Raw genomic sequence first — 18,094 nt, 5'->3', positions numbered from 1 at the left:
CCTATTTTTCGCTGTCAGTCTGTTTTTATGCCCATAATAAGGCGTGGTCATGCTTTTTTTTTTTTTGTTCCCTCCTGGAGGAGACAAGGCGAAATAACACGATTCAGAAGCCCATGCATGTATAATAACTCTTTTCGGCATACTTGATTACCCAAAACAGGTTACTAACAACATTGTTTATCAAACTTTCTTTCCCCTTATTTTTTTTTCAACACTGCCACCCTGTTTGGCTTTAATCAGCCTTGCCTTGGTTACCTCCCCTGTCAAAGCAGGCCTTGGCTGATAGTCTGCCCTATATATTTCCTGCTGGTTAGAAAAGCTTCCCGGTCAATATTGGGAACGGTCTTAGTCTACGAGCGGGTTGGGGGTGGGGAGTACTTCTCGGAAGAATTGAACAAAGAAGAAAAAGGAGGGCAACCTAGAAAAGAAAATAAAAGGAAAAGCAAAACATCCCAGAACCTCGGTCGACGAAAATCGGAGATGGGAAGACAACGCACGTCGTCTCTTGTCAGACTTGTCTCCCTGAAGGTTGAGCGTATCTTTGCTATGAAATGCAAGGCGGAGGGAACAATGGGGTTGCCGATGAACAAGGCCATCGCCCTGTTCTGTTTGTATGTAATGTTGGAAGTAGGTTCTGAAACATGGTTTTTTTTTTTTTTTTTTTTTTTTTTTCTCTTTTCTCCCATCTTGTTCTGGGTAGCAACCATCGTACTACGTAATCACACGTAATTCCATGTGAGGCTGGTGGCGTAGGGCCACATAGGCAAGGCTTCCGTCCCAAGGCCGGGAGAAGGCATCAAAACGCATCAGGCCAGCCAATAGAGAAGAGATAAAGAGAGGTGACAACACCGGAATCACGCCAAAAAGAGATTCCCCCGTCCGGACAAACAGGGCAATCATCACGTCAACCATGGCTCCCCGGCAAGCCCCGGGTCCCTGGTTGCATCCAGGTACTGTAAACCAGACGTTTTTTGTGTTCATGTCAATGCACTCCCCCCATGATCACTTGGCCCCAGACCCAAAGAGCCAGTCGCCTTATAGTATTTGTCTGTTTGCTTTTTTCTTCTTTGTTCATTTTCTTCTTAGGTTGAGCAGGTGACCAGTCAGGAAGCAAGTGAGGTATAAAAAAAGCGCGCATTGGACGATTGGGAACGGGACAAACAAAGCAGTACCAAAAGCAAAATCGGATATTAGGGGTCTGTCTTGCATGCGTGGCGCCCCCTCGAGCATGCTGACAAGACACAGACAGAGAGACACAAAAGTAGACCATGACTGACTCCAAAAAAAAAGTACGGGCTTGCCTTGCCTCAGCTCATTCGGGGTATTATGCATGTTCTGGTCCGAAGGGAGAACAAAAGACCTTGAGGTTTGAACAAAGAAAAAAGCACAAACGACGCGTGTACGTCCCAGGTTTAGTTTCTTCTCCAGAGAAGCGTTTGCGTTGCTTTGCATGTTATTTTCTTTTTTTTTTTCCGTCGTTATTTTTTAATTCCCTTGTGGAAGAAGACTTGGAGAGGTGTATATTCCGCCTGCTATGTCTATCGCCACTGACATCGGAATCAGACCACCTTTGAAACGACTATTCCCCATTATCATACTGCCCTATACTATGTACAAATTAGTCCACTAGCTAGTTTATATACGATCGAGATCTTGAATTTCTTGTGGAACTTCGGGGAAACCGTCAAAAGGAAAAACCAACCAAATAATAAAAGAAAAACAGGCGGCTCCTGATCCGGTACCGTCCACTCGGAGCATACCATCCCTTGGTTGATTTTGAAGGCTGTGATGCATCCACTCCCTTGTTTGTTTGATCGAGATTGGTATACGATGGCGGGGTACAAGGCTAAGTAAGTAGTTCAAAGTTGCAAACGATTGGTGATTGCCAGCGCCTAGCCTCATGGTCTATATTCTTGTGCAGCATGTGATATACTTCCCAGCCTCTGGTACGAACTTTCTTGGTTTCCTTTAGAGGAGCTGAAAAAAAAACAGTGCATGCAAACTAAACAGCAAACTCTTGGCACATTTTAATATGGCAAAGCATTGGAAACACCAAAACGACCAGCCGCACTTAATTCATTTGCCATATTTACACCTTGGCTTCAAACTATGGTGTTTATTGGTTTGGGTTGAAGAAAAGGTGTGGCCACCACTTTGGAGAAATATATTAAAAATCCCACAATCTATGTATGACAGGCGGGCCACAGAAGACAACACCATCTTTTTTTTTTTTTTTTTTTTTTTTTTTTTTTTTTTTTTTTTTTTTTACAGCCCGCCCGGACTATAACCTAGGAACTGTACAGGCTGCCGCGGGCGCTTGCTTGCCTTGGGACGCTGCAGCCAATCGGGTGTTGAACATCTATCTATGGGGGATTTCTTGCATGGACTGAAGTCAGCATTTGCATCAATACAATATACCTAAGCAATTAATTGCCTTGAGATACATATTTCAAACTAGTCTGGTTCTACTTGGGTGAATTACTCTTTATTTTCACGTTTTTTGTCATAACTCAGGGCCCAGATATAAACATCATACATACATGCAGAGTGCATACTGCATACTGCACTGCAGGGGCAAATACGTGATTCGTGAATTGCTTTTTTATTCATTCTTTTTTGTTCAGTGTTGAATCCGTTCGTCAATTCCCCCATCCTGCGTCTACTCGTGCATGATGTGATTGGGGAGTGTGCCCATTGTGCCTACACCGGCGACGGCTCGGCTGGCGGCACACACAGTGTCATGTCGGTTTACGGCGGTGGCTTTTTTAGACCAGCAGGTTGATCATCAGGATAATCAGGGTCTAGAACTCGGATCATCGCTCAGAAATAAAAAAATAGAAACCAAAAATCAAATGCTCTGAGCGCATCCGTCAGAAAGAAATAAATAAAAAAAAAGCCAACTTAGGATGACGCAAACTGGGATCTACAATACGTAGCAGGATGGCCCGGATATTCTGGTCTATCCCTTGGTCTGGTCTAGCGGGAGAAAGCGCAGGAAAGTAATAGAAAAGGCTGAAGTTATGACACAAATTCGGGGGGGTTCAGAGAAAATAATCAGTCTTTTTTTTCGTGAGCTAAGGGTCAAGACGGCTTAGATGGGCGAAGCACGTCCGCTTGTAGCTGAGATGATTATGCTACTGATGCACTCACCCCCTTTGAGGACGTGCGGTCATGTCAAGTGAGAGAAAGTAAGAAAAAAAAAAGGACACGCGCAAAAACAAAAGAAGAGAGACACCCAGAAACAACGGCTCCCTTCACGCATCCCGCTGTCACAAGAGCATCCCGGTGCGCCAGGTCATCATCATCATCATCATAGCAAAAACCCGGACCTTCTATTTATTTATTTATTATGTCTTGATATCATGGGGGAGGCAACCATCCGGCGCACGTTTCGAACTGAAGAGAAAAGATTACTCCTCCCTTTCGCTTGTGAGTTGTCTCTCCTTACCACTTTAGCCACAGAGGCCTCGTGTCTTTTAGTGTTGCCAGCCGGGACGTGACGAAAAATACTAGTGGAAAGTTGGTGCAACGGGCTAGCCGCGAGCCTACTTGGAACAGGAAAAAAAAAGAAGAAAAAACACCCTTTTGGGGCATCCGGTGCATTGGCTTTTCTTGAGAGACAACAAAAAAAGAAGAGCGCGACTAGTTTAAGTTCTGTGCGCTTCGCGTGAAATGCATGTATGGAGTAATGCGAAAAGGGTCCTGTCTAACAAATAAGAAAGGACGACGTTTTTTTTGGTTTTTTGGATTTCGGGGCTAAGTGCTCACGGGCATGACGATGGCGAGCAGGACACTACAGTACAAAACAGAAAACTAAAAAAGGGCCCTCGGGCACATTTACCGGACGACCCGGGCAATGCACGACCGACTAAACCGATGGTTCAGAGAGGAAGAGTCACACAAGTCACGTATACTAAAAACTATTCGTGGGCGACCTAAAAAGGACGCGCACACGGGAGCTTACAGTCATACAGTGGCAATGGGTTTTGGGAGTCAAGTAGAAGCGAGGACAGCGGAGAAAGAGTTGGCACGGTCTTGCGTCAGAATTAAACAAAAGAAAAAAGAGTAAGAAAGAAAAAGAGTAAGACCGGGAATTCCAACGCTTGACCATCAAACGCCGGCGCCGACTTGGTCGGGTCAATTTTCCTATTTTGCTTGCTTGACCAATGACCTTGTTTCGATGACTGACAGAGAAGCAACAAGCGCGAAACAAAAAAATCCATCTATGACTTGCCCATCGACCATCTTTGGTTCTGTGCGTATACTATAAGTAAGTATATCATCATAGGTTTAAAGTTGCCTATGTTGCGACAAAACGAACGTGTCCACTTAAATGCACTTGCAAAAACTCATGCTAGTACATACATACAGTCCATGAAGTAACTTGGTATGCTTGTATAGATACACGCCGCTGTCAGACTACATTCATATCCAATAGTAACACGATTACAAAAAAACAAAACTAAAAAGAAATCGCAGACATATACGGAATGGATCATCTGCATCAATGACGTTCCCAACCGTTTGCCACAAGGTTGCAGATCACTAACTCGAGAGGATGGATCGATCCCTCAAGGCGGGGGTTGGAACATGTTCCAGACATTAGGAGGCAAAATAGGGGTTCTTTCATGCCTCTCCTCGCCTGGTTTTGCTTGTAGGAAATTAGTTGCAGGCAAGCAGGTAAAGGTGAGGGAAAAAAATGGAGGGTCATCGTTGTCAACAACAACAACGGCCACAAGCGAACAACAACACAGCGTTTCCGATGCAATCGTCAACCCGCTGTTTGTGCATATCTCGTAAGCAGCCCAGGCCAGGGACTGGGTGCATGGCTGTCTCTCTCTGTGTGTGACTGATTCCGGCCGTGCCTTGCGTGTTGGTTTTACTGACTAGGAAATAATACTCCGAGCCTGTTAAGGACCCCTGAGTTACTGAGCATTTCGGTTCGCAGCAAACCAAGATCCCACTTAATAATACCATAACATGTCTGATGAGGGGGTTCTGTTTGAGGGGTTTGCAAGGGTCAAACAATACTAGCAACAACAAAAAACAACAACAACAAGAACAAGAACAAGAACAACAAAGCACAACCCGTATTGCATAGTACGACGTGATAACTCATGTCAGTGTTGAAGCAACAAGACATCGGATGGTAATACCCCGTTCAATAACGTCCGAGCTTGGTATCGGGCTGACGATATGTGGCGTTACCCTAAGTAAGGCACCCCAGGCACAAGGTCGCTCGTACTCTTTTCGCTCTCATCGTTGTGGCTGAAACATGAAGAACCTCGGTGTCTCTTGATCCATCCTTGCTTCGCCTCGCTCATCATGCCCTTGAACGCCTCTCGACGCGAGATCTTCGGCAGGGGGGATGGTTCTTGAACTGAACCCATCAAACACACCGCCCACATCTCGTTACCGACTCCCAATTTGTTGTGTAATGTACGATAAGATAATGCTTGGCATTGGTTTTTCGTCTGGTCGGCTAGACCTAATGGCTTCTATTATCCTTCTTGACGGTAACCCTCTTGCTCATATGTTAGTTATGATTCACCTGCCAAGATTAAGGCCGTATAAGAATGACTGATCAACATCTGAAACGGCTGCGCTGGAAGAGTCCAGCTTGAGACTCTTTGCGTGGGGGCCTCTGACGAAACAGACAAGGCGCGCCTTTTCTTTCTTCCTTTTGAGGGACAAAACACGCAACCATCAGATCACCCAGGTATCGAAACGCTACAGACTTGGCAGCCTGTCACAGGGTAATCAATTAGACGCGCATATTCTGACATGCGATTTTGAACACATTCCCATGCAGGCAAGTCGAAGCCCGCGGGAGCTGGGTCATAGTTTAGCCCGGCCGGGCTTGGCCAACACAACGGATGCGGAACGTGGGCAGGCCGGTACGGGCTTTTTTGTTTTCGCGGTAGCTAGCCCCCCTCGTTCCAATGCGCATGTTTAAACCCCCCCGTTCCATCGAAATATGCTTGCCAAGATACTTGGTCGAGGGTTATTGTAGTCTAGTCAAAGTCGCAAGTGCTTATGCAACATTTCATCAATCAAGACTCCGCGCGCAAAGACTGATGACATTCATTTGTCAATGGTCTTTAACCTAGCCTAGAGTTTCCCTCGTCGAAGGGGCTGTGGTTGCGACTACGCTTCTCGTCAGTCCAGTGCAGCCCAGCTTACCATAGACTCGTCTGGCCATGGCGACTAAAGAAACAAAAAATCAAACCGACTCACCCCCCCAGAGGCGTCATCGATATGTCCACGGAAGTAGAAAAGCCCAGCTGAGAAAAAGATCTTTTCATGCACAAGGGTCAGCATTAACAGGCACAGGCATGAAAAAAATAAAATAAAAAATAAGTGGAGGTTAGCGCGAACCGTCGGATCGGCGATATGATGTCGCTAGCAATCATACGATTGAGCTAAGGCGCGGGGAAAATAATTAGAAAAAGGAAAGTGTTTTTAGGTATACAATATCGAGTGATTATGAGCAGAATATGAAGAAGAAGAAAAAAATCAATAACGAGTAGAGTCAAGTCTCCGGTGGACCTGAATATGCCTCAAACTTGCTTAAAACGTCACCGCTCGTCAGCCCATCACGGCACGAAACAATAGCAAAAGCAAACCTTTCCAGATGCGTACTGTAGTTCGCAGCGAAACATGCCATTCCAATCTATCACGGTGGTAACCAAAGTGGGAAAGAAATAAAGCAGCATCTCGTAGCCGTCTGAAGGTTCGTCTGCCCAGTGAGGAAAGGAAAGTCCCGACACACGGACCACAGCCTACTCGCTACATACTTTACAGAGTCTGCAGAGTACTACCACTATACCGTAGTACTGTACATCCCTGGGAAAGCAACTTCTCAGTTTGGATTGGCACAACTCGGTAGTCCATCTTGGTTCGTGGACCTTGTGCCTGCGCCATTTTCCTTTGTCAGCTGCCGCGAGACCCACCTTGATCGTGTCATGGCCTCTCCCTGTACCAAGTTTAAAAAATCGAGGTGGAATGCGACTTTAATACATGCGGAAACAAGGTACTGCCGGACAAAAGTAATATTAACAAATTGCTATCCATCGTACGAAATAGCAATTATTGGTGAACTCAAACTTTGCTTAGTAGATCCGTAAAAATATTACTACCCGGAGTAGTAGCAGACCTGGTTAGGCTACGCATATGATGGCACCTTTCAAAAGTTCCGCTGTCAACCGCAGTGGACCAAGGCATGAACGAGATGCGTTACCAAAACTTCAAAAGATAAGGTATTGATTGATTGATGGATGGGGCCCATCGCGACCCTCACCCAAACAGAAAGTCACAATCTAACCTCAAAGCGGACTTAAACATCCCGTACTAAAAACAAAAGATCGGCTGGCGTGAGAGTAAGAATCTGCGAGATCCCCCAATTCTCCTGCCCCAACCAGAAAAATGCCAATTTGCGCCATCGCCCACAGAAAAAAAAAAAGAGAGCATCCCACCCTATAAGGGAAAACGTCAAGAAATTAGTGGAAAGATTACTGTTCCATCAGTGATGGAGCATTCTGGCCGGCCGGTGAACAAGCAGGGAAAAAAAGAATTATTACCTTCGCGCCCAGTAATACGAGATTATCGGCTGCGACTTTACAATGTGGAACTCAGGGACGGGATGGGAAATCTTGGTGCGGTGCGACCAAACCAAAAACAAATTGAGACCGGATTTGGGTGGACATCACAAACCATTGAGCGAGCTCGTGGTAATTAACGAACACCTCAAAGAAGGTAGAAAGAACTGGGACGAAGAAGAGTCAAAGAAAGTTTACGAAAAAAAAAAAAAAAAGTGGGCTCGAGTGACCCGCTCTTTTGCCAACGTTCAAATCTGCAAGCCATTTTCCGAGAACAAGCACTCGTGCCCAATAATTCAGGTCCCACACTTTGAGCCAGAAAAAAAAACAGATGGCGTCTCTTGGTTTCTGGCTGGATTTCTGGAAGGAAAACCACGCATTGCAAGCATCCAGCATGGAAATTTCCAGCATGGCACTCTACGTGGGTAGGTAGCGATGGTCAATTTCAGGACCTGCACCGATTGGTCCATGGAGTTTGGTCTGTGTGTGTGCGTTTACGTATTATGTACGTAGGTATGGTAGGTGTGTTATGCGCATGCACGGACCATCTCAACCACCTACGTACATTCGACAGCCTCACTTTCGTGCATCGTTGTGCAAAGGAATTGCCTTTGCTGATTGACTGATGTATTGATGATGTAGGGATGGATAGGTGGACGGATCTGCTTAATGATTGACACATCTGACATACTATTCATTCACAACTCGACCAATCCCCAAATGAAAAGTTATTTTGATTGCCAAGGGCCTGAATTGACCATGTACTCTAAGCAAAACAATAAAAAAGTGGCTCATCAAACTAACCGCCCGAAGATCAGTCATTAGGCTTTGATAATCTAAGAAGCAATTGTCATAATTATCTGCAACACGCCCGTCTTTGCCTGTCTTGATCACTCAGGTACGGACATAGCATAGTGGGAAGTATTAGTAGGTAGAATAGAAGTGGCTTAGTTGTTATTGCCTGCTGACGGAGGAACATTGGCCTGCAGCCAAGGATGAGCGTACTGAGACGTACCGCTCGCCCTGACCGCTAACAGTAAATCCTTCCCTGCTTGGGGGTTCGGTCCTTGTGTTGCATTGCATAACAAAGTGGGAGCAAAACAACGGCAAGCTGGAAAGAAAAACAATTTAGAGAAAACAATAAATAAATAAAAAGGTGATACACAAGCGGAAAAAAAAAAAAAAAAAAAAAAAAAAAAAACAAGAAGAAGAGGACAGAGTCCAGATGCAGGTCTCTCACAAAAAAAGATACCACGCGCTTCATCAGACGAGAGTTGCATCCGAAATTGCCACTTCGCATACAGAAAAAAAAGTGCCACTGGGTTTTACGGTACTGCGCCTGCCACTCTGTTGCAAGATGCGCTGCCGCCGAAACTAACATCCGAGATGCTTCCCAGAATTCTGCGCCAATCCTTCTCAGCTGTGTTGTAGTAAATAACAATCATATCCACATACATCCCCCGGCTGCTTACTATGGTATGATGATATGCACGGGGCCGAAAAGGAGGGCGGCAATGTCAACCGCCGGCCACCTGACAAGGCCAGCAGCAATTGGTACCAGGGAGTTTGTGATTGGTCATTACTTTCCTTGTTTGCCCCATCTATTATGAGTACCAAGGCTTCTGGCCACGATCAACCGTTTCTAATCTTGTTACTCTTTGGAGACCTAGCCCTTGTCGTGGGCCGGGGGTGCATTGGTCTCGGACTTTTTTTTTTCACTTTTTTTCTTCCCACAGGGACACTGGAACCAAGACTGGGGCAATGGAAGGCTACCATGGAAAATGCCACCAAAACTTAGTGTGGTCATCTGCCATGTGTGGGATAGACGACCGGCCCCATAATTACAGGCGATGGCGAAAAAATTACAGTAGAAACAGACCAGTCACCAACCAAGGTTGTTTTTTTTTGCTGTGATGATTTGCGGCGAGGGCCGTTGCCGCCCGGGATACCCTGTCCGCAACCACCGAAAGTCCCGGGACCCGATTTCCTACTATGGTAGTTTCTACCTGTCTTTCGTCTCCTGATCATCATTTCTCCTATTTTGCAAAGTCGCTGTGTTGAGTTTGTTACATGCGCAAATTCAATGCAAAAAACTTTTGTGCAAGACCCCCTCCCCCCGATCTCCGCTTGGCCAACTATCCCGGACAGGAGTCACCAAAATTGAAAGTTTTTAGATTGCGGTAGTTAATTAAATATCATGAGTGATACAGAACTAAACACCCCAGGAGCCACCTGTAGGAAGTTGTGCAAAACTTACTCTTGAAAGATATAAAAGGTAATCTTATCGAGTCAAGACCTCTCGGTGTCGATCTCCAAAGAAAAGGAAAAAGATTATCGACATTTTGAACTTGTTGACTCTTACTTACTCAGGTTATACTTGGCGTCAATTTGATCGGTAAAAGCCTTTGACGAAAAGCTTGCGGAAGAAGGGGAAAAAATAGAATAGGAGGGAAAGGAAAGGATGGATTCCCTTGCCCGGTTACCTTCTTGTAACACCAAGGCTGCCCAGCCCGGCCCAGAGCGACCAGATGGGAGCCGCCGTCTACGCCGAGAGTGCATCACAAAACTCTTCACAAATCGACCGCATGAATGAAAATTCATGTTTCCTGTTTGGGGTGGCTGGCAACAAAAAAGTAAAGAAATAACGCCTGTTGCATGCAGCCACGCACATCAGTGTCCGTCTGGAATGGTCTTTTAAACCAACCAATGGCGAGCATCGATTGGAAAAAGAAATGGTGCAAAAGATGACTGACAGCTGGCTAGGGGCTGGGCATCGCGAAAAAAAATAAAATAATAATAATAATAATAAAGTATGCAGTTAGATAGGCGAGAATCAAAAAGTAGTTACGTTTTGATGCTCCCTCCCCCCAAAACTCATTATTCAAAAATGGCTGGGGGGCCTTCGCGCCCAGCCCATCCATCCTACGCTGCGCCCGCATGCAGACAACCCCAACCGTTGCCGTCGCCGGGCTGGCGTCATGGGCCTTACCTAGATTGTGCTCTAAACTTGTGCTGTGCCTCCTGGAGAAACCCGGCAGCGAAATGTGCTAAATACAACCGACCCCTCAAAAAAAAAAAATGCACGAGCCGCCCGTAGTGAAATTTTACTGTATTGTTCCCTGAATTGATTGATAGGATCTGATAATGCTGACAGCGATTGATGGAACAACGGTGATGCTCTGCCAAGGCGCTTCCGAAGGGAACTTGTGTGGGAAAAAGGGAGATTAGTCGACGTGAGGCAGGTCCCTTTTTTTGGCGCTGCTACTACGGCGAACTCAATGCGAGATGCAACGGGTGGACCTAAAATCCGATTTCACTTCCTCTTGCGGTAAACGTGCCGATAGAAATCTCGTCGGAAACTTGTTGCTTCTATTTTTTTCATTGTTTTTTATTTTATTTTCTGTTCACCTGACCGTTGCCCATTATCAGCTTTGATTCATTTAGCTACCGTACACAGGTTGGTGCATAGGTGCTTCATTATCCAGTGGAGGCTTTGCTCTGCCTGTTTCCTGCTTGATAGGTGGTACTCTTCAATCTTTTTTTTCTTTTTTGCGCCTAACCCAAAGGGAGCTGCGCCCAAACAAGATCGTCCAATATAACCAGCAAATCTGTCGAATAACCCCAGGAATGCATGTCGACTGACACAAGCGAGTTAAAGGCTTCCCCTCTTTTGCCAGTCGTTCGTGCTTCATCTATGCTGGGGACTGTCGCGAGCACGCCAAAAAAAAAAGTTTCATGGATCAGCAACCGAAGGAGACTTTTTCTTTGTGCCGAGCATAATAAATACCTTACGTTGAGTTTACTTTGCGTAGGCAGGCAACAACCACCGGTCAAAGGTCGCAGCATAATCTGTATGTTCTAGTCATGTAAACTTGTGATTAAAAAAAAAAAAAGATTCAGACAAGATGCAAAGAGAATCCCAGGTTCAGGCATGAGATTGATTGTTGCGCCCCTCCCCCCAAGTTTACCATTCATTTTGAGTTGCACGTCCCGCCGCCCGTCCGTCTATTGTTACCATCCCCCCTCGCTTCTTTTCGCTGCAAGTGCTCTGCCGGAAACTGCCCGCGCCTAGAATCGTAAAACCTAACTTACATGTACATAGTAGCCTTTCCCCCCTACCATCAACGCTCTCATTGGCCTCAAACTGGCGCCAAGCCAAAAAAGTTTGTTTATTTTGCCTTTTTCTCTGAACATCGGCGAAGCATATTCCACGCCCCAAGGGTATACTACAGTACTAGCAGTGCAAAAGGATTACCGCAATTACAATGTACGAACCAACCGCCCGTAGACTGCAGTGGAAAATGCTTACAGCTATCAGAAGGCCGGACAAATATTCAACCTCCTTCCTTTATCTAATAGTCATTCGTAATCAAGCAACTGAATAGAATTTCTTACTCCTTTTTCTGCATGGACCGCTACGCTTCAGAGCTATTCTGGCGATCTGGAGACCAAGTATACCCAAGTAAAAGTATTTGTTTGCCACCGCGTAAATACGCACGCGGAATGGGGCTTGAACCCCGTGGGAAAAAAAAGGCATCCAAAGTCAATGCACAGGGATACAGGCAACAGTCTGGGCAAAGCAAATACCGTAGGGATAGACTCAACGGAGCAGGCCGTGTGGTACGTACAAGGCGTACGTAGTACTAGGTAATCACTTGCTTCCAAACAACGGCGGGGAACACTCGTCGGGGTCGCATAGAGAACGAAGCAAGATAAAAAAAAAAAAAAAACAAAGGCAAAAGGAAAAAGGGATTTCCGTACTACTAGCAAAGATAGTACTGTATTTGCTGCGCCGCATGGACGGCCCATGTTTCGCGACGGCACCACCGCTCGTCGCGGCTGGAATGAGATCTGCCTACTATGACGATAAAGCCGGCGATTCGCAGGCAGCCGTGGGGCCACTGTGGGAGTCAGCAGAGCATCAAAGAATTCCAGAAGGGGGATCATCGCCTGCACCACAAAGAAACATCCCTATACGTAGTGGAGTAGGAACTCTGCTAGCAAAGGGAAGGGAGACGGTGGAGAGAGAGGGCGACACAGAGGCAAAGAACAAGCAAGCACAAGACACTCACACACATTCACACGCACATAATACACATACACACACACACACACACACACACTCACACACACTCACACACACTCACACACACTCACTCACTCACGCAAGGCGAGACAACAAAACACACATCTCACACCACCCCATCGACTATCGAGTGCGACTCTGACAGTCCGCTTCCAATCTCTCTCTTTCTCCCCTTCCAACCCCAAGCGCTGGGCCTCTTTGCTGCATCGTTATTCGTCGATGCAGACGGAGCCAGACAAGTGTCCTGGGTTTTACCAGGATGTGTGACTGGTCCGATTGTAGTGGACTTGAGCAAAAGCGTTAGTGCAATGTGTGGTGGTGGCGGTGATACTCGTACCACACCCTTCGAGGTGGGCCCGTTATTTCGTTGTGACAGCGGATTATATTATGAGAAAGTCGGTCACAGGTCACAAGCACACCCTGCTACGTCTCCTGAGTGGACGCCCCAATGTATCGTAGGTGGTAGGCAAGCAAGGCAAGGTTTTGGGGCAGGCCTGCCCTGCCTTCTGGGCCTACCACTAACTCGTACCAGTAGCATCCGCAAGCAGCGACTCCACACCCCCCAATGCAGGGATCTGTCAAAACCTCAGGACGAGGATGGAGCCTTGGGAGCGTCCAATCCATGACGATCCATCAGCCGGGGCCAATCCTAGCCCGCACTTGAAATAGATGTGCATGGAGTGGATCCTTGCTACTAAGACACGGGCCACAGCTCTGCCCATCCAACGGGCTTGTTCCCTGTCGACCATGGTTGTTCCCACCCTAGGCTCCACGCCCCTCTTTCCAGGAAGGCCACTACCAAGCAGGTACTACTCCAGACGAGGGCCATGGCGTGCCTGCTATGCTCTCTCGCTCTGCTTGGCTTTGCTTTGCTTCGGTTGGGCGACGTAGTTTTAGGTACCCAGGTACATCCGACATGCAAGTCCCTTCAGCCACCCACACCCCTGCTCCAGTTGGGTTCTTTCCCATCTTGTGGGGCCTACCACTCGTGTGCCAAGCGGGCGTGTGGGCAAGCAGCGGCGAGTGGGAAACTAGCTCTTGCTGTATTGAATATCATCAAAGGCCTTCCTCCCCTCCATCTCAACCTTCATATCATATTTCCAACTTCAACATAACGACCCGTCCTTCTCTACGTTCCTTCCAACACGAATCCTCTCCTCCACTCTTCTTTCCCTCTTAATCCTCCATCGCCAGGTCAAAGGCAATCTTTATCGTCCTCTCTCTTCTCTACTCTCCACAACCCAACAAACCCGCTACGACCCTTTGGACCACTCGACACATTGCCTCCTCTTTGACGATAATAGGGCAGCCTCTTTTCCACTTTGCGACAACCTCACGACTCGTTGACTCGACGTCACCTTTTGTTCGCAACCCATAATACGAGGGACCTTGTGATCTCCAGAAGTCCCAAAACGTTCCAACTGGAGGCCTAATTCTACTTGGAGTCTTCTTTTTCTCTCTCTGCTATTCTCCTTTTGTTTTTTTGGTCAGACGCCCACTGCTCAGCCGGACTGTTGAGGAACAAAGGAAAACCAGGAGCTCCTATACTCTCCTTTTCTTCTTCTCTCTAGCCCACTGGCATTTCTTTGTCTACTCCATCGGTCGGCTCGGTCTTTGGCTCCAGCTAAAGTACCACTTGTTCCTGCGACCCTATTTTGCAAACCGTCCCCCCTAGGATACAGGTCCAGGAAACTCTTGGTCCAACCGACAAACCCAGATATATCCAATAATATGCAGTTCCCATATGGATACCCGACGCCCCCAGCCTCTCCGTCGCCCTTCGAGATCCCAAAGTGCGCCATTCAGTCACAAGTACAGCAGCAGCCGAGATATGTCCCAACGGCTCCTGAGGCTAGGTTAGGAAGGTTCCTTGCCGGAACCCTCCAGCTCCAAGGAATCCTCGGAACCGGCGCATACGGTGTGGTATACTCGGCTGTGGACGTTAAGACCCAGGTCAGGTATGCCGTCAAGACCCTCAGCAAGTTCAACACCGACGGCACACCCCTCGATAGGAGACAGGTTGCTTTCCAGCAGCGCGAGATCCGCCTGCACTGGCTCGCATCTGCACACCCCAATGTTGTTTCGATGTTGAAGATCATCGATGACCCGGAATGTATCTACGTTATCTTGGAGTACTGCCCTGAAGGTGATCTCTTTTATAACATTACCGAGCGTGGACAGTATGTTGGTAAGGACGCTTTGGCCAAGCAGGTTTTCCTTCAGATCCTGGATGCCGTGGAGTACTGCCATTCCCAGGGTATCTACCACCGTGATCTGAAGCCTGAGAACATCCTGGTGTCCAACAATGGAGAAACCGTCAAGCTGGCGGATTTTGGCCTTGCTACCTCTTCGGACCGATCTGAGGATTACGGATGCGGATCGACCTTTTACATGTCTCCTGGTAAGTTTTTTTTTGAAGCGGCTCACCACCCGGCGGTTTTCCGGCCATGGCAACCCAATCCGTGGATTTTCTATACAAACCGTCACCCAACCCCTTTCCTTCACTATCAACTAACCTTCTTTTCTCTTCTCTTTTTCAGAGTGTCTAGATCATACTACCAGGAGGCCATACTACTTTTGTGCACCAAACGATGTGTGGAGCCTGGGAGTCATTCTGGTTAACCTTACCTGTGGCCGTAACCCTTGGAAGCAGGCCTCATTCGAGGACTCTACCTACCGGGCATACACCCGGAGCAAGGATTTCCTCAAGACTATCCTGCCAGTATCGGATGAGTTGAATGATATCCTGGCTGCCATTTTTACCCGGAACCCTGATGAGAGGATCACTCTCCCGGAGCTCAAGGCCAAGATTGCTGCCTGCCCCAGGTTTACTGAACAACAACAGATGGCCCCGTCGGCATCACCAGAGTACATCTCTTACGTTGAGGAGGATGCCATTGTGGATGACGATGAGGACTACGAGTACGAAGACGCCCCACTTTCGCCTGCGTCGTCCGACGCCTCCGATGACGAGTCCATGAGCGACTCCAGCCTCGAGGATCTTGAGGATGACTCAGAGGACGAGGATGACTATTGCCCGGGTCCACGCGATGCTGTGACGCCGCCCCCTCACCCAGAGTCGGGCGCTGTCATCTTTGACCCGGACTCGGCCGTCCATGGCCACGTTGGATTGTCATCCGAATACGTTCAACATTTCCAGGGACATTCCACAGTACCTCCGATGCCTATTCAGGTTCCATCACAGCCAGTACAGATGAACATGCCCTTTGGTCACCACCACATGCCTAAGGCTGCAGTTCCTGTGAACCCATACCCCATGCACCACCACATGCCACATCTCTTGGATGTTATGTACAAGTACCAGGTGCAGCATCCTGCTCCTATGCCTGTCATGCATCATCCTCATCCGGTTCACTTCCATCAGCACCACCAGGTACCCATGTTTGCCTGCTACTGAAAATCTTCTGCCACGCTGCTTGGAATTCCGGGCATTATACGACAACGCTGCATTTTCCTGGGCTTCCATTTAAGTTACCAGCGTGTATTACGACAAAAACAAAAGCTATCACGACAAAAGCCGGACTCTTGATTTGTGTTTCGTCCACTAAAAAATTCACCAAAACATTTAACTGTATTTAATTCGGGGCCCTAACGACACTTTGGCCAATTGTTTTTGCTGCATTCTTTGCCTATCTTTTACATTTTCCTTTGTTCAAGGTCCAAGCCGAGCAGTTCGTGTGAGGACAAGTATTACTTTGGAACGGAACAATTCCTTTTTTTTCTGTTTTTTTAACGATGGAGCAAGAAATGTTTTAGGTCGTGGGTATGACCGAGATCGTATGGAGTTGGGGGTTTCAATTTGTCCAAGACAAAGGCAGGTTTGATCTTTTTGGCTATTGCTTTTTTCTTCTTTTTGGGCGGCAATCTCTTTTCTGTTCAAAAGACCACTAGAACGGAAGGAGTCTTTTTTTTAAAACTTCACGATATCGGGAGCTCACAGAGGAGTTTGCTTTGAGCTTCTGCGAGACAGTCGTTTGGATGATACCATTTTTCCTATTTTTCATTCACATCAATGTGTTCTGTACAGTTTACTTTTTTTGGTCGGAAGCGAGTCCTTTTCTGTTACGAGAGATCAAAATCTGTCTTGGGAAATGTTTGGAGGCCACATTTGGAAAATATTTTTTTGTTGCCTAGACAATGACAGGAGGAGGAAGAAGGGCGTCAAAACCCCTGATATCAAAGCAAGCTACTGATGGGAAAGAACCCGAGGTGCTGCAAAAAAAATACAAGATGATGAACGACCCTCGTCAGATGGCGAGTGGTCAAACCCAACAAAACATATCCATGGTTCCTGTTAATGAATAATGTGACATAGGTACTGTAGTTAGTAAATTTCTATACATCACGGCACTCTTGGAGATTTACAAGTGTGATAGTGCACGTGAGTCCTAGATGATGCGCCCTTGACTAGTTGGAACGCTGACCGAAGTGCCTAAGATAGTGTTACTTGAGTACCTAGTTAGGTACCTACGTACTTGGTCCCTTTCTCTAGCTCCTTAGGCTGTCAATAGTAGTTATGAATCCACAAGGAGAGCGAGGCGAGGAGGAGTGACGGTGGAGCCTTGTTGGTAGGGTCAAAAGTTAAACTGGGATTGGTCGCAAGCAAAAAAAGGTGTGATTGATATCGCCGTGACGCAGGACAAATTATGCCCGTACTACAGTAGCGTCTTACATAGTCGGGGATGCTTGCTAGCCTCCCCCATTCCATCTGCACGCTTACGCAGTTCGTATGCCATTTTATCCGTTTTAGTCTACTTGTTCACGACAAAGTGCTGATCGATGATCATTGGAAACAACTGGGATGGGTGGTGGGGGGAAGGAGGGAAGGAGGAGGAGTAATAAGCAAGGGGCACAACGCTGCAAAGATGGCTGCGCCCGACGTTCGGGTCTTTTTCTTTCTTTCTTTCTTGGAATGCCCTGCCCTATCTTTTTATCTTTGGTACAAAAAGTTGGGCAAACTAATTCCCGTTCCCATCTTTTATTCTATTTTTTTTTTATTTTGTTTTGTTTTTTTATTCTCCCCTCCCTCCCAAGCCTCTATCTCATAATCATGGGATGTACTTGTTCCCAAGGTGAAGGGCCGGCGCGCAGGTTCGATTGCAGATCAAAAGCCACTTCCGGATATGTGGCAGCATGCCCCAAAAGTAGCAGCGAAGCCAAGAAAAAGAAAGGAACCTGAGAGACTTTGCACAGCCTAGACCTGATCTTCTCGCTCTTTTACCCAACTTGGAAAGGGGAAAACAAAGAAGGCGTGGAGTAGAAACATAAAAAAACTGGGCTTGTGGGGGAATCTTGGGTGTTGATGGAAATGTAAATGGGAACTGAACGGGCTTGGAAGGTTTTTTTTCTTGTTCAGGGGGAAGAAGATACGCGAGAATAGGTTACCCGT

General features: G+C 47.0%; 2 protein-coding genes across 2 annotated transcripts; one reads left to right on the top strand and one right to left on the bottom strand.

The window, feature by feature from the left end:
* Positions 1-1,095: 1,095 nt before the first annotated feature.
* On the bottom strand, positions 1,096-1,922 carry PgNI_01224 (uncharacterized protein; the record flags this gene model as incomplete). Its single annotated transcript, XM_031121298.1, has 2 exons — positions 1,703-1,922; positions 1,096-1,607 (listed from the first exon to the last, which is right to left on the bottom strand). A coding segment is annotated over exon 2 (357 nt), but the record flags the coding sequence as incomplete, so codon positions are not given.
* Positions 1,923-13,778: 11,856 nt separating this feature from the next.
* On the top strand, positions 13,779-17,016 carry PgNI_01223 (uncharacterized protein). The gene is made up of 2 exons (XM_031121297.1): positions 13,779-15,085; positions 15,225-17,016. Exons 1-2 carry the CDS (start codon positions 14,416-14,418, stop codon positions 16,100-16,102), a joined length of 1,548 nt encoding a protein of 515 aa, XP_030987615.1. The 5' UTR covers positions 13,779-14,415; the 3' UTR covers positions 16,103-17,016.
* Positions 17,017-18,094: the final 1,078 nt, after the last annotated feature.

The sequence above is a fragment of the Pyricularia grisea genome (genome assembly GCF_004355905.1).
Source record: "Pyricularia grisea strain NI907 chromosome Unknown Pyricularia_grisea_NI907_Scaffold_1, whole genome shotgun sequence".
Taxonomy (NCBI): Eukaryota; Fungi; Ascomycota; class Sordariomycetes; order Magnaporthales; family Pyriculariaceae; genus Pyricularia; species Pyricularia grisea.
This window is presented reverse-complemented; position numbering and strand designations above follow the sequence as displayed.